The sequence below is a fragment of the Myiozetetes cayanensis genome, unplaced genomic scaffold, assembly GCF_022539395.1.
Source record: "Myiozetetes cayanensis isolate MyiCay16 unplaced genomic scaffold, myiCay2020 scf4, whole genome shotgun sequence".
Classification (NCBI taxonomy): Eukaryota; Metazoa; Chordata; class Aves; order Passeriformes; family Tyrannidae; genus Myiozetetes; species Myiozetetes cayanensis.
Genome location: NW_026087631.1, coordinates 41,455,263 through 41,475,999, shown reverse-complemented (window position 1 = coordinate 41,475,999; position 20,737 = coordinate 41,455,263). Strand labels below are relative to the sequence as shown.

Below are 20,737 nucleotides of genomic sequence, written 5' to 3'. Positions count from 1 at the left end.
TTTATTTTTTTTTCTTGTAAATATTTAATGGATTATTTCAGTAGTGTAAGCCCCTAACCAGTTTAAGGTTGTTCAAAACTAAAAAAAAAACAAACCACAAAAAAACCAACAACAAAAAAAAAAACCAACAAACCCCTGTATGAGTATTAACTTCATTTATAGCAAGAAATAAATAACTTCGTGAAAACATTCCAGAGTGAGCTGCCTAATTTGACCTACAGTTGCTAGCGATTCTCTTTTTTTGAGAATGTTAAGGCTGCAAGATTGAACTTATTTGTTTTAAGAATTATATAGGGCAGCAGTTATTTTTTCAGTGTCATGCTTTGCAAAGGCTGTGTAGAGTAACAGTAACGTTGTGTCATTGGGGGATAAATTTAGGTATATACATTCTGACCCTAAGAAGCAATTAGCGGTTACATTGGTAGATTTCAACATTATTGAAGGACTCTGTTACAAAAGTAAAAAACAAAAAAGGTGAAAAAGTGTAAAAAGTATAAAACTGTTGCCAATAATTGTTAGAAAGGTTATTTACAATCTAGAATGTTCACTGTTACTCTACAGCCACTGATCATTATATTTTCAATCACATTCCTTTACATGTGTTTCAGTTAAAAGTGTTGTGAAATAGAGGAAATAAGAGGAAATAAGATAAGCCATCTGAAACTTACTTCATCAGAATAACACTGTATTTGACTCAGATTTTTAGGCTTGAAACTCTTTGCATGGTAATTTCTTAGGAATGAATTATAATCTTGTAGATATTATTTGCTTGATACTTACATTGCACATCAGAGATTGGCAATGCAAAAAATGTTCCGGTGAGTGGAATAAGTGGCATCCAGATTTATATTAAACTTCACCTGTAGTTTCCATTTATGAAATCATTGCCAACAAAAAGAATAGTGAACTGAGGAAGCTTTATTTTAAAAATGATGTTTCCTTCCTAAAGAAAAAGTGGACTTACACAATATATATATATAAGGTCTGAGTCATCTCTTTTGGAACGCTAGTGTTTTGTGAAAAATTGGTGCTGTGCAGTTTAGTGTGCCATTCTTTGGCATGGTGCTGAACCTGTCAGTCTTCCCAGCTGAATGGTCTAGACAGCATGGAGAGCATGTACTGAAAATGTGTCTCTCCCTTGTGAAGCACACATTAGGCATGTCTTTTGGAAAAAACCTTTACCTATCAACTTGCTGTGCAGGACTACTGAGTTTCTAAAAGGGAATTGTTTTTCTGTTAGAAAGATCTGGGCATGTTTTCTAACACTGCTGGAGTAGTGCAAACTGGTATATAATCTAGGTAGTGAAATGTCTGTATACACTTAGATGATTCAACAATCTCTTTTCCATCCCATGGTCCAGTTTGTTGTTCTTATCATTCAGTGTTAAACTATCAAGAAGACAGTCTAATTTCTTCTGGATTTCTAATTTGTGACTGACTTTGGATTTGCAAATACTCGATTAAGACTTTCCCTCCCTGGGATCCATGGACACCTGTTATTAGGGCTGTCCTAATCCTGATTGCCTGTTTTTCCAAACTGTATTTTACTTATTGCATTTTGAGCCTGCTAGCCATATTTTTCTGCAGGGTCACTGCTCTGTTGATCAGAGGTGTGCAGACAGACTGCCATAGCCTTATTACCAAAGGAAACAAGGAAAAATGTGCCACAAGTTACAGAATGTCTTCAAAAGATCTTTTAGATTTACTGACTTGCCAGTGTTTACAGAAAGATACAGAATGCAATATTTAAATGTAATGATTTTAGCAGACTTTAATAATTAAATTTTATAGGAAACATATAATCAGTGCAAGTGGAATATAATTTGCCAGTATGTCATTGTGGAGCCCCTGGTGGTCTAGTGGTAAGGGCGCGGCGCTGTCACCGCGGAGACCCGGGTTCGATTCCCGGTCAGGGCCACTCCCGGGCAGGTGGGGCTCGTTAGCCCTGAAAGGCAACCCACCTACGTCCTAAGGACCTCGCTGCCACCGTCCAAGCTCGCTTGGCCCCTGCAGATGAACCTTAGGATTAAAGGGTGGGCTCAGTTCCGTGCACACTGTGTCTCACCTAAAAAATCCAATGCGCAGGCTGGAAGGTGGAAAGACCTTCCCTGGATCTTCGCTCGCGAAGACTGGCCATTATTATTATTTCATTGTGCAACTGGGGGGGTCTCCTCACTTGCTCTAGCACTAGAAGGAAAATGTAGCAATTTACTGCACTTTCCATCCAGAGATCTGAACGTTAATTGCAAGCACTTTAGTGAACTAACCTCTGGTAAGGTTTACTTCCTTTCTAAAAAGGAAAGATACTGATTTTTCCTAATGATATTTGTTACTTTGTCTTCAACAAGTGTTTCATGACTACTTCTAGGTATTTTCTCCTCAGAGATCCTATGTCAAGACTTCTTAAGTTTTTTGAATTGTTGCTACATGTGTGAAATTAAGATGAAGTGTGTTAATTCGTATTCTCAAGAATTAACACAGAGCCTTAACTGCACAGCAGTATGAGTAATGTATCTTGAAAATTATTGCTTTGGTTTATTAGAACTTCAGTAAATAGTTAGGGCTTTTCAGAATGGTCTTCTTACAATTAAAATGTAACACTGCAAAAATTGGAGGTTTTATAGCAGAGACACCTGCTACTGTTTTTGTCCCCAGCCAGTACTGTTCAGGGTCCCTGGTTCCAAGGTAGAATCTATGAATGTTAATAGGTACTACTTCACATGGTACTGTAGGTCAGATGGATCATAATCTGAAGGCAGTTTCACTGTTTTTCTGTAGGGCAGAAATTCCCAGAGTATAGCCTTATCACAGGTCAGCAATAACCAAGGTACTCTATAGATACCACCCTTTGTCAGTGGTCCCCGTGTTTGGAGAGTCAATGGAGCTTAAAATGCATATCCTTTTTCCTTACCTTTTTTAGCAGGAGTCCAGTCCTCTTGATTTGATAGTGTGCCATTTTGAAAATGTTACTGTGCCTGTTCCTTATACTCACACAAATTATTTATTCAGGCTGTTCACAGTCTCATAGGAAATGCCCTCTGAATTTTAACTACCAGTTGTTATTTGCTTGTTATTTAGATATTTATTAATCTGTCCCCATTTTTTGCGGCAACCAGTTAAAATAGAAGGGTTTTGTTCTGATATGCAAAAACACATTGTAAGAGGAAAATTCTGTAACTACTTAAAAAATGTTAATTTCAACAGAAAAATAAAAGGTTTGCTAAATTGGAAAGGGAAAAAGTCCTCTAGGGAGAAAAAAAAGTTGTGTTTTTTTTTTGTTTGTTTGTTTGTTTGTTTTTTGTTTTTGTTTTTGTGTGTTTGGGGTTTTTTTGTTTTTTTTTTTTTTTTTTCTGTTTGGAGGCCTTACTTTTACAGCAAGGCAGGTAAATTAGATAAAGGATGTAATATATTGCAGTTGTATCAAAAGTCAGTGCAATCAGTGCAAAAGGAGGAGTATGTATAACTATACTGGTTCTGACCAACTAGGTGTCTTTGGTAGACATGTCTGGCCCTTGTACTTAAACCACAGCAAGGGGAAGACAAGGCCCTTGATGTTGTTTATTTATAGGTATAGGTTTATATATTTGGAAAAATACAACAGCTGAAATGCAGGAGTTGTAGACTCACAGAATGACAGAATGGGTCAGGTTGGAAGGGACCACAGTTGGTCATCTGGTCCAACCTCCCTGCTCAAGGAGGGTCGTCCCAGAGCACATCGCACAGGATTGTGACCAGATGGTTCTTGAATATCTCCAGTGAGGGAGGCACCACAACCTTTCTGGACAATCTGTTCCAGTACATTGTCACCCTCACAGTAAAGTTCTTCCTCATGTTCAAGTAGGTCTCCTGTACATCAGTTTCTCTCATTGCCTCTTGTCTTGTCACATGGCACCACTGGGAAAAATCTAGCTCCGCCCCCTTGACACCCTCTCTTCAGATACTTACAGACACACTGATGAGGACACAGAATCTCAGAATGTTCAGGGCTGGAAGGGACCTCTGGAGCTCACCTAGTCCAACCCCCTGCCAAGGCAGAGTCACCTACAATAGGTAACATGGGAAACCCAGGTGGGTTTTGAATGTCTCCAGAGAGGGAGACCCTACCTCCATGGGCAGCCTGTTCAGTGCTCTGTCACCCTCAGTGTAAAGAAGTTCCTCCTCATGTTACAGTGGAGCTTCTTGTGTTTTAGTTTATGGCCATTGCTCCTCATCCTGTTGTTGGGCACCACTGAGAAGAGTCTGACTCCATCATCTTAACATCCACCTTTGAGATATTTATCTGCATTAAGGAGATCTCCTCTCAGCCTTCTCTCCTCTAAACAGGCCTAGCTCCCACAGTCTCTCCTCATAAGAGAGATGCTCTAGACCCCTGATCATTGCTGTGACCCTCTGCCAAACCCTCTCCAGTAAGCTCCATGTCTCTCTCATACCGAAGAACCCAGAACTGGACACAGCACTCCAGATGTGGCCTCACCAGGGCCGAGTGGAGGAGAAAGATCACCTCCCTCAGCCTGCTGATCATGCTCTTCCTCATGCACCCTAAGATACTATTGGCTCTCCTGGCTGCATGGGCTCACTGCTGGGTCATGGTCAATTTGCCATCCACCAAGACTCCTAGGTCCTTCTCTGCAGAGCTGTGCTGTAGTAGGTCAGTCCCCAGCTGTATTGGTACTTGGGGTTATTCCTCCCTAGGTGTAGGGACCCTACACTTGCCCTTGTTGAAACTCATTAGATTTCTCTTTGCCCAACTCTCCAGCCTGTCAAGATCCCACTGAATGCAGCACAGTCTTCAGGTGTATCAGCTGCTACCCCTAGTTTAGTGTCATCAGCAAACTTGCTGAGGGTGCACTCAATCCCTTCATCCACGTTGCTGATAAACAAGTTCAATAAGACTAGATTGAGTATTGATCCTTGGGGAACACCAACTGACTACAGCAGGCCTCCAGCTGGATTCTGCTTTGCTGATGGCAACCCTCTGAGCTCTGCCATTCAGCCAGTTCTTCCTCTGCCTCACTGTCCATTCATGTAACCCACATTTCCTGAGCTTACCTATGAGGATGTTATGGGTGACAGTGTGTGAGGTCCCCTCTCAGTCATCTCTTCTCAAGGCTGAACAGGCCCACCTCCCTAATTCTATCCCCGTAAGAGAGACGTTCCAGTCCCTTTATTGTCCTCTGCTGGACCCACTCCAGGAACTCCATGTCACTCTTGTACTGAGGAGCCCAGAATGGGACACAGCACTCCAGATGTGGTCTCACTAGGGCTGAGTAGAGGGGCCAGATCACCTCCCTTGTTGTCCTTTACATGCTTGGACAAATTTAATTTTGGATGGGCCTTGGCCTTCCTTGTCTCATTTCTACTTATTCTGACAACCTCTCTATATTCATTCCAAGTGGCCTGATCCTGCTTCCATCTCCTGTGTATTTCATGCTTATGCTTCAGTAATGCAAGTTCTTCATTCATTAATACAGGTCTCTTGCCCCCTTTACTCTATTTCTTGCTCATCAGGTTGCATCATTTTTGAGCCTGGAGGAAGTGATTCTTGAATATCAACCAACTCTTTTGGACCCCTCTTCCCTGCAGGACCTGCTCCCATGGGATTCTTTGAGATCCCTAAAATGGCTAAAGTTAGATCTCCTGAAGTCCATCAATCTTACTTGCTGTCCTACTTCCTCCCCACCTGATGCTGAACTCCATGGTTACTGAAGCCAAGACTGCGTCCAGGCCTCCCATCTCCAACACGGCCTTCCCTGTTTCTTAGTATAAGGTCAAGAAGCATACCACTCCTTGTGGGATTCTCCACTACCTGTGACAGGGTTTTGATCACATTTCACATAGCTGTTCTCTCTGCTGCCCTCTGGGAGCAGTGCCAGGCTCTGGCACTTCCAGCAGCCTCAGACCTGTGCCCCTGCATGGTTTCATGAGTGCTCTCTCTGGGTAGCAATGTCCTTTGTGGTGTGTGCACAGGAAGCAACTTTTGTCCAAGTGGACAGCACACTTGAGCTCTCTTGGGGAAGGGGATGATCACCAACTATGCTAAGTGCTTGAACTGGCAGCACCTCAGTGCCATTCCTGCTTGCCCTGCCTGCACAAATGTCATCATGGTGCCCTGGCTGACGTCCCATGCCCTGTTTGCCTGCTCTGTTCATTGTTCTTCTGGTCGCTTACCCTCCCTGGGGGACAGCTTTAGTACATGTGGAGGTAGGTGCTGTCTCTGCTGCTGCCACCCATGCTGAGTCAGAGCTGCAAAAGGATAACCTTCTTATGTCTCTGTGTCATCATATTTCTAGTTTCCAGTTCTGTTTCCATGCCAGAATAAAGGATAAGGGCACAATAAGAAGTAGGATAAAATAGTTTTGCTAGTAGCACCTGATTTCTGTAAAGGTTTCTTGGAGCCAATGAAGCTCTGCAACCCAGTGAGGTGCCCGTCAAAGCTCAAGCACCAAAGGAAAGCAGGTTACCAATGTTTAGGAAGAGAAGCATATGTCCCTTTCCAAAACTGTGCTTTTAAGCTTTAAAGGAAACACTAGAAACAGTGTCTGGTAAGACAAAAGAAATTATTAGCCAGGAAAAGTAAGAAGGTACATTTTCTTACAGAACTTTTACATTTCTGAAGTCAGAGATTGTCTTATTTACTTTTGCATATTACCATATCACCGTAAGCACAAAAACAAGCTTTAATTAGCCAGAGCACTGAATATTGGTATTGCTGCCAAGGAACCCTGCGGGGATCACAGTTTGTTTACTTAGATGTTGTGTTTCACCTGTGATGGCCAGAAACCTAAGTTGTTTTCTAAATTCAGCTTGCCTTTTCTGTTCCTTCCAGTCATGCTATCAGGGTTTTTATCTATAAAAATCAAACACTGTAAATAATGCAGTAGCACTGAAAGTATTGTACGTGTTCATACTTAATTTTAGCATGAAGTAACATATGTGGCCTGTAAATTGCATTTCAAAATTAGTAGATCTTTTAGTGGCCTACTCTGGTTTTGTATCACTTTAAGTATTTCAATAGCATTACAAATTCTTTCATTTCTAAAAAAACCGGATAAAATATTTATTTGGTCAAAGACATTTTGAACTGACATTTTGACTAGGATGTAGTGTAGAGGCTTCTATTTTCATTCTAGAGATAGTTATATATTTTTTTAATCCTGTTGTGCTTGCAGGATAGAGGAGGGAAAAGAAACTAGGGTATCCCCCTCACCACTTGCTTGGAACCTGTACAAAGTAGAACACATGAGAATGTGCCTGGATGATACTATTTTACTTCTCTTTTGACCACTGCTAGCAGGAACAATATCACACCATTTTAAACAAAAATATCTGTAGCTCTAAGAGACATATCTGAAACTTAGCATAATCCTCAATTTTCTTCATCACGTGGGTTTATTATTCCATTCATGTTTTCCTTTTTGTGACCATGTATTATAAATGCAGCATACACGTTTAATTGATCTTGTGGGATCTTTGTGAACAGTGCCTAAAGTTTATTACTTCCTAATACCAGTGGATCCTGTTTAACTGTAGTCACCTTCCCAATCACAAAGGGCTTTCATGCATCAAGAAGCCAGTCTAAGTCTCCGAGGTTGCTTAGAGCTCCCAGCGTAGTGTCTTGATTCCTTTATAGGAACTGCAGTCTGCATACTCTAACATTAGTCCTGACATTCTATGACTTGTTAGCATCTTCATTTTGCTAAAAATTTTTGGAGAAAAATAAAAAGTGTCCTGTAACTTAGAAAAATCTGTAATGGCACTAGTCAAAATAAAAATATCTGTATTACACTGTTCTTTTGAAAACTCAATTCTTTATGAGACCTAATTAATCTGTGAATATATAAGTAGGGGGTTGATTACAAAGTAATTAAGAGATCACCTTTACTTCCCCTTTTCCAGCTGCTGCCAATCTGTCTAGGTTTATGTTCCAGAGTCTTCCTTATTTTTTTTTCTCTCCCTTACACTAACTTTCTTTCTGCTTTGTTGAGCAATGTTCTTTCTGAAATTGGAGGGCATAATTGCTAACTGTTAAGTCAACTCATAAAACTGTATTGTGAGCAACTGGGTGTTGTTGGACCTTGTGTAGGCTACTGCAGTACCTAGTGGATTATCATCAGAAACCAGGAATCTGTTTGTAGCTGAAGATTGTGAAAACTTTGAACCCTATTGATTCGTTTTCATCTCTGTAACTGTTTACTAGAAGAAATACTGTCATAATCATTACTAATAATTTTTCTCCTTTAATGTATGTTATTTGAATGTGAAAAAAATTAATTTTTTTTATCTTTTGTCTAAGTAAAAATGATTTTGTTGCTTAGAAAAAAATCTTGTTGTTAATATTTCTTTTGGCTTTGTTTGTTTGTTTGTTTGTTTTTCCCTTTTATCCCAGGAATACCAAGAAACAGCAGAGAAAAATAAGGAAAAAGTGTGTGCCCTTGAAAAAAGTCAGGAGAAATTGGCCCTTGAAAGTGTTTCTGTGAAAAATACATTAACACAGTTTCAGAAGGAGCATTCATCTCTCTTGGCAGCCTGTGCGCTATTGGCAGGTGCCCTATATCCTCTCTATGGCCAATTGTGTGCTATGTCTTCCCAAAGAGACCTTCTCCAGGATCAGGTCAACATTTACGAATTAGTGAACCAGAAGATTAGGACCCTTGTTCATACTCTCTCTGATGGTGAAGAAAACAGTCAAAATGAAGTAAAAATTAAGAAAAGAAAATTCCAAGGCCTGATTTATGTATTCCGAAGAGCTGTGATTGCAGTTTTGGCAGCTAACAGACTTAAAGTTTTAGCCCAGTCTTCTAGTTCCCTCTTCACCTGGACAAATGGCATAAAAGAAGGCATTGGAATTCGAGTTTGTGTAGGAGAATCCAAAGGCAAGCATAATCTATCAAAACATTCATGGTTAGAGAATAATATTTAGTAATATTACTAATAATAGAATGTAAAGACAAATTTAATGACATTTTGACAAATGTAATTTCTAGATTTTTGATTTTTAGATTACTTGACAAATGTAATTTCCCCTAAAAGGAAATACTTAGTCTGTTAAACGTTGCAAATAAAGTTGCAACTACAGAGATAAAATCACACTGTTTGATATCCTTGATATTTGCTTTATGGATTTCAGAACTAGGTACATCTTCTCTATGTGGTAAATAGCTTGAAATGTTCATACGTTATTGATAATCAGCATATTTTTTGAAAAGGTATATCCTCTTATTAATAACTTGTAATGTTTATTTCCTACTGAAAAATAAAAAAAAATTGCTTATTGATTCACATAAAGTATTAGTATAGGATTTCTAAATTTTCTTTAGAGATTATGTAGTCTTTTTGTCACTTTCTGTTGCCAGAAAATCTCATGTGTCGCCCTACAAGGAAAAATGGCATAAAAATGTTTCCCAAACTAGAAGATTGATCTACTTTTCTCTTTTAGTAGTTCTGGGAGGATATTTAATACAGTCTAAATTGTTCTGAAAGAAGAATTAGTCTTTCCCTTATGTCCTTAGTCAGTTTCTGAAAGAGCTGGGGATAGTAGTGTGCCTTATTGAAGTTATTCAGTTATGATGTTGTTAGGTACAATTCTGTTTCACAGGTTGCGAAGAGGAGGAGCTTAACTGTGTTGAAGCACTCAACTGGTTTACTAGTTCTAACCTCCTTGCTGCAATAATCGGTTCTGTCACTGAGTTGCAGGATGTTATTAACAAAACAGGTAATACTAAAAGTATATTCTTGTAGTAGAAGATTAGATAGCATCATTTGCATCTTTAGGATTTTACCTAAACTATTATGGATCAAATCTCCTTAGACTTGTATTGTTCGAACAGATTAATTTTCTTTAATTGGTAATATCATACTTTATCCTTTTGGTATATAGAGTCATGGGAACAGAAGGCTGAAGAGGCTTTTAGAAGCATGTAAACAGTCTCAGTTGATACAATGTATAGCAGTCCTTATTTTATGTCTCTATTGTGTTCTCTCTCTAAGTTTATGTTTAATTAGATTTTTGTCTATATTCCCTAATTTTCTCAGTCTATCTTTGTATAGAATTCTACTGTGTCTATGGAAAACGTAGTGTCAGTTTCTGGAAACGTCACCTTGTTATTCTCAGCTGTTGATTATTTTTCTTAATTTATTTGCAGTGAGAACTGGTCTAAGGTTCTACTTGGTTCATCTGCATTGCTGCCATCCTTAGTTCTTTGGTAACTTGTAGTTTTAAAATAAGAACACTACTGTCACAGAATAAAAGATGTTATGGATGGATAATTTATATGAATAAAGGGAAATAGTAGAACAGAGGGAAGGTGATACATTTCCCAGAACACTAGACACTGAACTGGTACTAGAAGACTACCATTGAATCAAAAGTGTTTTGATTCAATTTCAACTGCTCTCTTTCATCATCCTCTTCTCAGTAACTTAAATTTATATCCTTGCAAAGTGAAGTTTGAACCTTGTTTCAGAATATTTACAGGGTTTGCAATGCAAGTGTGCCTGTGTATAGAGCGTTGTGTAGGAACAGCAAATTGAACAAGAATCAAGACAAACTCATCAGCAGCAAACAGATATGCTGAAGTGACTAGTCAGAATACCCAAAACATCATGATATTTTGCCAATTTGAAGTATATGAGAGTTCTGGTGGGCTCAATTTACTAGATATCTCTGCACTCAACAGAGACTTGATTTTTGAGAATTAGGAAAAGCCATGCTGAGAATGTCATGGTCACAGCCAGTTTGGTGATTCTTTCATATCTGATCTCTATTTAAAGTTATTTTCACAGAACCTCAAGGTCTAACTGCTCATGTATTACTTGGAATTTTGTTCCTCATGAGATCTAAAGTCTCCCAGGAATCTTTGGTTCAAAAAATAGTAATAAATAATTTAAAGTTTGATATGAAATTTCCAGAAGTATTGGAGTAATTAGGCTCTGAAGGAATATATTGGAACGAAAACCTCCACACTTAGAAAATTATTTTATGTTCTGTAAGTAATATTTTAAGTAGGACTTAAGCCTTCAAACTGACACAAATGAATTTGGAATCTTTTAAAACTGTAAATAGGCAATTGGAGAGGCATCTGGTCTCTTCAGATCTTTAAATAATGACAGTTCCAAATCAGACTGCACATCACAGGAGAAAGCAGGTACAGGAAGGTGCTGTCTGTATCGACAAGATGGAATGGTTCAATTATGTTTAAAGATGGCTAGATTCTGAGGAAGTATTTGAAGCAGCTGAAAGAAACCAAATCCAGATCACTCAGATAATACTGGAACATTTAGGCTTGTGCGCCCTGGTGATTTGAGTCACATTTCTTGATCTTTTAACTTTTAAATACATGGTTTTGATTTGACACTGATGTTCACTTCCCTTCATAGTGTTTGTTAGTTTGGTTCTCATTCTAAGATGTCTTGGAATGATCCCTTAGCTTCAGTTTCAATACAAGTTCATTACAGTTGGAGTTTTTTGGTTTTTCTTGGTTTTTTTTAAGGTTGATTTTCTAGGTTTGTTAGAACAGCATCTGTAGTGTGATAAATGAGAGAAAGTAAAGGCCAAGCTTTTCCAATACCTATATCATCAATTGTTACATATACAAAACTTTTGAAGCTTGACATGAACATTTTAGTCTTTCATAATACTAAGATAATCCTCCTGACTGTTCAATCTCACCAAAACAGAGTAAACAAGGATTGTTTTTTCGTGTCAGTGAAGTAAGATTTGACTCTTTTCATTGTCTTTTTCTTAATTTATTTTACGTAAGACTTAATTTCTTTTTGTGATATACATATCTTTGTGTTAATTATTTCTGATACTCATCATAATGTATATCATTTAGTAGTTTTATTGTAATTCCTTTTTCCTTCATGGCAAATACATAAAATATATGTATTTAAACAGTATTTTCTCTTCCTAACTATTATAGATACAGTTCCTTGTGAAATTGTATTAAATTATCATTTTATCATTTAAAGCAATCAGTAACTTACTTCAACATAATTTCTGTGTATTTACTCCAAGTTACTCTTCATATAAAAACTAGAGGACATGAAGATTAATCCCTATCTCAGGAAAGTACCTTAAGTTGTGGATGCTGAACTCTATGAATAGTGGGAGTCCTGACTGTGAAGTAGAATGATAATTTCAAATTGCTACCACGCAATTGTATGAAGGGTTATTTAAAATTTATTTTTAATACAGTAAATGCTGAGATTCTAGACACAGGGAAAAGGGCTGCCATGCTAGGTACTGCACATATGGAGCAATACTGTGTTTTCTGACAGGCAGACAGTCTTATAAACTGAGATACCAAGTGGAAATACTAGGAAAAATGAAGGAACAGTAGCTCATTCATGGTGTCTGTGCTTTAATATTTATCAAAAATCATGGCAGAGTCCTTAACATGGAAAGCCATATGAATGTTCTAGTTTTAATTTAAGGTTAGTTTCATTAAACATTCAAAGTGGTGAATGTATCATGACTGGAGAAAAGAGAGGGTCTTTGATGGTAATTGACTACTATTACAGGATAATCTATGATAAGAGTTGAATTGAGGAAGGTAGCTTTTTCTTTTTTTGTGATCAGTAATTGAGAACCAGCATAAGGAAAAGAGAGGACCCTTGGCCAAGGTAGACAGAGCATTACAATAGCAGTTTTTTTTCTGGGTATGAAAAGAATTTTTTTTTTTTATTTCAAAGGGTGTATTGTTAGTTGAAGTGCAAGATAAAAATAAGATGAGATTTTTAACTTTAAAGATGAATAGAAAGAATTCTATCACTGTCATGAAGAAAAGTCAGAGCTACTAGTAACTGGGGTTATAGAAAATGTGTATTCAAAAATTATATTCCATTTGAACACTGGAATCATTGGAATGCTGGTATTTCAAAATCAAGCAGGAGAATGGCTCTGAAAATATAATATTTGACTTTATCACGTGCTTTTCTTTTTGTTATTTGCTTATAGATAAATTTAACCTTGTGTAAATGATCTTTATGGTGAAAATTGTAATACAAAAATATTAATAAGCATGTTTTTGTGCTTTTAACCTTTGGCTTTTTTTCTTCACAATCTTTAAAAAAGACTTTTTAAACTTAAGCTGTGGGGTTTTTTTTCTGCTTATAGTCTTAAGTAAATACTTTAGTTCACTGCAGCAACAGGAGATCTGCTGTACTACTGAATGTAAATAAGCTCTTCCATGCTTGTCATCTTACACTGATAGTATCATAAGACAAGTAATGACAGATTAAGACCTGCCTAGCTGAGGGAAAACTAAATTACAAGACTTTTATTAAGGCATAAATAAACCTATTAACTGTTATCTGGAATACCAATTAGTGGAAGGAGCACTGACAATTTTATTTATCAACATTAAACACAATTATTAATTACAGACCTTGACGAATCTAGCAGTAAGCAGGACATGTTGGGTGTGCTGGGGCCTTAAGTCCATTATATGAGAAGGATGATTACCAAAATCCTATGGGAAAATAAGTAATTGTAGCTGTAAAATTTTAATTGCCTTGGAATAAGGTAAATTATATTCTCTTGTCTCAGAATATAAATAGTACGGTGTTAAGGTACCAAGCCTCACTAATTTTGAACAGCAAATGACTTAGACATCTGTAGAGGGGAGGGAAGAGGAGTCCGGAAACCCTCAGAAATTTGCATTGTAAATATTGAGATAAAGTGATTTACCATGTGCTATCACATCTGACTTACTTCACCTGACTTGCATTTGCATGCATTCGTCTTGCTTGTTTTCTGAATTACAAAATTAAAGCACCAGAGCAAGTCTTAAGAAAGTGTTGGAGAAGAGCATGGTAACAACTGGAAAAATAGTCTTTGGCAAACAAATCCTATACTTTAGAATCCTATCCTACCCTTCCATTTAAAAATTGATAAGAGTAGGATTTTCATTGCTAAATACACAATTTGTCCTAATGTCTCTCTGAGATATTCCTGTGAACTCAGTCCTCCAATCTTTAATAAAAATTTCCTACTGAGTATTTTAAAGATGCTGTTTGTTGTTGCTTTTTTTTCCCTGAAAGAAACTGAAAGTAGTAACCTATCTGATATTATTTTTCTGGGTGGTTTGTTGTTGTTGTTGTTGTTGTTGTTTTTTAAAGGTACAAAGTCTTGGCTTTCTGGACAGTTACTTTTAAGTGCAGCCAGGAACTCCTTTTCAAAACTTATGGACAAGCTGAATGTAATTATGGAGACTGTTCCATTAGACCACAGCAAGTGCATTACTTCTCTGGAGAAAGACTCTTTGGTACACAGTCTGGCTCACGGACTTCACAAAATAAATACTCGGGCCCTGGAAGCTGGATTGTGGGACAGACTATCCAGTATGGTATGCTTATTTATAGTGCTACTTCATGTAAGCAGTAGATTCATAAAAAGTCTTATGATGAAGCTTTCTCCATAGTACTATTAATTTTGTTTCAGATTGTTTATGAGTCTGTTACTTTGAAGTCAACTATGTAGGCATTAGAAGCTGATTCGTAACACCCAGAAGCATTAGGGTGTGAATAGTTCTTTTATTTTATTGTCAAGGAATTTTAAGAAAAGATTTAATGTATCCAAGAAATTTATTTAAGTGCTATCAAAATTATATTTGCTTTATAAGAACAAACTTGCTTGTACCTTTAAGTGAATGTTAAGGTTGTTTGTTTTTTTTTTTCTTCTTCTTTTCTGTTTTCTCCTACTTGGTGTTCTGTCTTTCAGTGAAGATAACCTTATTCCTTTTAATCAAAATAAAAGGATAACCTTTCTCAAATAATCAGTCTTGTATTGTGGGCTGTATATGAAAATGCTACTTCCTTGAAAACAGAATTTTCAGTAACCCCCAAGAGTAGGTGAAACAGATTCACATTTTTATACTCAGGTGTGTCTTTTAGAGATGGAGGACAAAATGAGAGCTTTGTCTACTTTGCTTGGGTATTATATGTGATTTATTTTATTGCTAAAATAGATGATACATTATTTCTGATTACTCACAGAAAAACATAGAATCCTTGCAGAAGCAAATATTTGAATTTACACAAAGACTTCATACAGCAGAGGTGGAACGCCGCTCACTGCGTCTACAACTTGCAGAATTCAAATGGGATTTCATTGAGATGAAAAAAGAAGCTGACAAAGCCCAGGGCCTGCAAGAGCAATTAAATATGCTTAAACAAGTAGGTATATTTGATTTAGAGGAGTCTGATTGTAAGAAATCCTTCTTTTTACCTTTTTTTTGGGGGGGGCGGAGGGGGTATGTGTTCCTTTGAAAAACAAATATAAAATTATTCTACTCTTAAAAGAATTTTCTAGAAAACTTGCCTCATAAATGTCACTAAACTGCAAGTCAGACATATTCAGAAATATCTCCCCTCCAAAAGAGTTTCTTTTTGATTTGTACAATGAGATAATCTGGGTAAATTGCATGTTTGGTCTTCAGCAACCTAGGTTTTTTCCATATGTGTCAAATACTGATGTGATTTATATACCCAAAAAGATAGATTTCACTTCAACAGAGTAAGGTCTGCTGGAATGAGGGTATTCAATAGTTACGTTCATGAGACATTTATAAAGTATAAACTTTGCATGGATATTGCTGAATGTTGTGATAGAGTTTTTGCTGTATCTTTCATTTATATCCTAAGCTAGTCAATACAAATTTTAGTGTGCCTGTTTCCCTGAAGGCTTAAGTTTGTGGCTGGAAAAAAAGGCCCATGTACACATATGCACCAAATTCCTCTAACTGTTTACTGTCACTGATCACTTTACTAAAACACTATGGTTTCACTAACCTGTAAATAGTATCGTCTGACATGAGTGAGAAGACACAACAAAAAGGTTCTATAACTGCTTGAACCCACAGTATCGTGAGTAATGGATGCGGTGTTTGAGGGATTGATGCCATTTGGTGGAGGGACTGATGCCATTTGGAGGGTTGTCAGTTTGATCCCTGTCATATTTTTGGATCTGTGCCTTCAATCGCTGGAGGGAAAGAAACTTGTCTTGCTTTAACATATTGGAGATTCACCAAGCGCCTTTTCTACTACGATTTTTTCCTGTAGGTTGTGTTCAAAACTGAACTCACACTGGAGCTATTTGAGAGGATGAATGGATAAGATTCTTGTACGTGCTTTACAGGTGCACAGTATAACTGAAACAGTTGTGTCCCAGAATGGTCAGCATTTTCTGTAGCTGTGCCCGATGCTGATACTGAAGTCCAGTTGGTAGAACTGTCAGTATATCCCAATCAAAACACTTGCCAGTAGGGAACACTTAACAGTTGATGTCACATCCATTCTCTTTCCTTTTCCTAGCTATGAAATGTTTTTTCAAACAAAGAAGGTTATATCAATCATCTTAAGTTTTGCTCATAATGGGTTTTATTTCTTACAGTTCTGAGACAATTAGAGAAAGTTGTCTCAGTTTGGGTTTTCGTTTAAGTGTGGACAGCAGTTTTCTTTGGAGAATTATTTTGTCTTTCTGGAACATTTCTGGGAGAGGAGAGAGTCCAGGAAGGTGTTTACAAGGGTTAACAAAATATACACTAAAATGTAGGACATTGATCTGCATATTTCCTTAGAAATATTGTTTCTTTACAACCTAGAATGCTAATTTGAATAGAATCATGAGTGCATACTGTTTACAGTAGCCTGAATGCTGTTTTGAAAAGGTATGGTGAATAAAGTTGTCTGCCCTCTTATTGCCCTGTGGTCTGTCTTTGAGTTAAAAAACCTAACCTAAAAATTAATAATCTTTAGCATGCTTTTGTTTTAGAATTTGATACATTTACAAGTGGAACTTGGAAAGTCACGCGTGTAAACAAGTGAACATAGTTACACTATCAAACACAGTTTATTTCTCTTAACAGAAATTGATCAACCATGAGAGTTTTGAAAGTGTATGTGAAGAATTAAATAATGCATTGCATCGGGAGCATCAGGCACAATTGCTTTTGAATGAACAAGCACAACAGCTACAGGAGTTAAATAATAAACTAGAATTGCACTCCAGTGAAGAAGCAGATAAAACCCAAGTGTTAAGTGAATCTGTGAAGGTAAGACGATTTTTCATCTGAATTAGACACCTGAAATTTACTTTTTGGTAAATAAGCCAAATGTTGCAGTTCTTGTGCAAATAAAATTATAGGAGTAAACACACACATACTACTAAGTCCATTGGAATTTCAGGGTACTCAGAAAACACTTTCAAGATGACACTTTAAGGTATAACATCACTTTTCTGCTTTTGGAACTGTGTGGTGTACGCCAATATATGTAATCTGTGAAGCGTTTGAAATTTACAGAAGACACATCTGGTGACCAAGCTCTGCAGCTTTATTTATTTGTTTTTTATTTAAAGCACGCTTTGCTGCTTGTGTCTGCTCTTCATCCTTACTACTGTCACCCGTATTTTGAGAAATAGAAGTACTTGTGATTCTGAGGAAGATTTAGGAAGGAAGTCATAAGAAATGTTGAGAAGCAGAAGGAGAAGAAAAAAAAAATTCAAGCTATGACCCTAGCAGAAATTTCAGAAACCATTGTTGAGAATATAGCAATAAAAATGGGTGTCAAGGAGGATGACTTGCAGCAGAGTTGAGATTTGAAGTGGTCAGTGGAGGATGCTGAAGGATGTTAAATTTATTAAGGAGGGTTTTCATTAATGGTACTATTTATTAAAAGTGCCTTACCTCATGGAAGACAGTGACATTTCCTATTTACCAGGTTTTGTGGCTTTTTCTCTCCCTCATGATCCTCTAACTTTAGATGTTTCATTTCAGTGGAAGAATAAAGTTGTCTGATGTTTTATATCAGGTTACTTTTTAATGCTATTGCTGTTTGTTTCTGATATAACTGCAGTATATGTAAGCCATTAGTCTCGTATTTCTCAAAGAAATCAAGAACTTGATGTGAGATTTTTTAAGTGGATACTAGTATCATACAGAAAGGAAGGGATAGAGGACAGATACTATTTGAAATCTTTATTGCAGTTTACTCTATACAATAATACGTGGTATTTCACCATGTTTTACTTCATATAAAATACACCTTTTCGTTTGTTCAGAGTAAATAAAACAAGAAGTCACTTATGAGCAATTAAAATATAGTTTGAAGTTTTAAACAAATTTATTACATAGATTAATTTATATTGAATTAGATTTTGCAGATTCTGTTTTTTATTAATTAAAGGTTACTTACAAATTTTTTGAAACAGTTGTGATCCTAAAATGCATCCTAATCCTGCAACCTTCTAGCAGTTGTTTGCTGCTGGAATAACTTGGTTTACTATAAAATGATGGATTATTGGTTAGAGCTATGGTGGCTAAGAAAGTTGACCAAATAAACTTAAATCTGAAATTTACATTACACCGATTTTGGCTCATTACTTTATAATTTTCCATTCTTTCCATGGAGGAATTTTAACCCAAATTCAAGTTGTAAACTTGTGTGCCGTCCCTCAGCTAAGAGAGCTCTTAATTTCATCATGACATTTACTTCAACAGTTAGTGCAAAATTGCATTGTGGTTGTAGCAACCTGTTGCTGTGACTGTAACAAGAAGGGAAACAATATCAGTTATCATAGCATGGCAACACACGTTCATGATCTAGTGGTTCTTGATTTTTTTTTTAATCTTGCATATATGATTTTATAATGTATACATCCCAAATCATCATCTCACCTTCAGTTTTTATCTTTGCTTTTTACAGTTTCAAATCTATGCTGAATAAGTACTTTTGAAATTCAAATAGCAGTCTAACATAAACTGCTTTGATACTAAGGGGTAAAAGGACTTTTTTTTTTATTATTATTTTGAGCTTTATATGTTTCGGTTTCCAAAATGTAAAAAATAAAATATTTTCTCTCCTACAGTTTACCACAATCCAACTTTATTCATGTCTTTATTCATGACAAACAATAGTTGTCTCTGTCTTTGCCCTGGCATTTTAACTGACAAACCCTTTTCTCCTAGCTAGTTGGGTTTTATGACTTAAGATGTTTGGGGTTTTTGTGTGTTTTTAGCTCTCAGTTCGCAGTACAGTGAAACAATTTCATCTTTGTAGTAATCAACCTTGACCTTGTAAAACAGTGCTCTTACAACTATGTAGGTTTTTAAGCTTTTAAATAATACAGAAATATGAAAAAAGAGAACTGTCGCACCGAAAAAAAGTAAAATAGAAAAAATATGCCTCCATCTTTGTCTTAAAATACAAAATAATCTTATCAGTCTAGATTAAGTGTATATAAAAATTTGGTGAGTGTGGTGGTATACAACTGAGTTCAGGTGGAGTAGAGTAAAAATAATTTGCTTTGAATTCTTTATTTATAATTCTTAAACAGGTAAGAAGGGGAAAATTAAAATATTAGATACTTTAACTTTTGATAGCTTATTTTTAAACTTACTCACACTTAACAGCAATCAGTAAGGAGATATTTTGGTATTCATGTACTTTCATAAAATAGGCTTATTAAAGGAGTAATACTTAATTTCTTAGCTTTATCAGTTCAGATTTTAATCCTGTATATTTTTATCTTCTTAATGGCATATACCATAGAGACATCCCAAGGAACCAATTACATTCAAGGTCAGTTGGAACTAGCAACTCTTTCATACCACCTTTTTTTTTTTTTTAGATGAGGTGAATCAGTAGTTCTGATTCCTCAGTCTTTGAAGAGAAACTTTTACACGAATGCTAAACAGGTATCAATAACAGACATAATTTTTATTCCTGGTCTTAATCCATTAGAGGTATTTTTTTTCTTCCTGTTGATGGGTAATGTGTGTATATTTACTTCCTTTTAGACATGTTAGTACCTGTAATAAAAATAATATATTTTTAAGGTTTTATTGTAGGATCAAGTCCTACAAATAGTTAATTAATCGCTCAAATGCAATATGTGTTACATTATGTAACTTGCTACTGATATGCTTCAAAATAGCCTTAAATACATGTTTTAGAAGAAGGTGCCCTAAATATTGGGTTTGTTTAATTTGCTGAGTTTATTGAAGCTGCCATTTATTTATGACAGCATAAGTGAGAAAAAAATCTCAACCAGGTCCTTTGATAACAGGTATAAAAAAATGTTTTCTGATGAGAATTTTTGGAGTATTTATTTTCAATAGCTGTCTCATTCAAATCATTATATACATATTCTCTCCTCAGAAAATGTAGTATGCTTCACTAAACAGGCATATCTGAATTCATTAGATTCAGATCACAATTGGGATTTCTGCATTTGTCGGAAGTGGATGTTTTCTCTGAGCAGGCTCTCTGTTCTTGGGAGGATTTCAGGTGATGGTGGTATACATTTTTCTACTTTTCATTGCTTTTCCTCTTCATACATTTATAGCGACATATTTTCCCTGAAAAACCATTCAAATGTATATACAATTTCCTTAATTAATTAATTAATTAATTAATACTACTGCACACACTTTGCAAGTCAGTTTCATAGTTAACTATTTCTGAAAATTCTGACTTACAGAAAGGCTAAAAGCCTTCACAAGGGAGACCAAGTGATTTTCATGTTTCTCAAGTAGAAGAGCAAAGACTGTAAGAGCACTTTAAGACTGTAAGAAAAACTAAGAACAGAAAGAAGATTTTTTTTTTTAAAATCTGACACCCTCAGTTGGAAAGATTGTTAGGACTTGGATGCACTGAAGGATACTGTTGATTCTGAAAACTTGTCACTTTGTCAAGAAACTGCATTTCTGTATATTGCCTGGTTAAATATAAGGCT

The 20,737-nt window shown here is 36.3% G+C and overlaps 1 protein-coding gene across 1 annotated transcript in view; it reads left to right on the top strand.

Moving 5' to 3' along the window:
• The window catches only part of CCDC171 (coiled-coil domain containing 171), a 144,530-nt gene that overhangs the window by 55,537 nt on the left and 68,256 nt on the right, over positions 1–20,737 (top strand). The window contains exons 16-20 of the mRNA XM_050329587.1: positions 8,387–8,873; positions 9,596–9,712; positions 14,122–14,348; positions 14,998–15,177; positions 16,869–17,054. Of these exons, the coding sequence (XP_050185544.1) occupies positions 8,387–8,873; positions 9,596–9,712; positions 14,122–14,348; positions 14,998–15,177; positions 16,869–17,054 (1,197 nt within the window). The remainder of the gene's footprint in view (positions 1–8,386; positions 8,874–9,595; positions 9,713–14,121; positions 14,349–14,997; positions 15,178–16,868; positions 17,055–20,737) is intronic.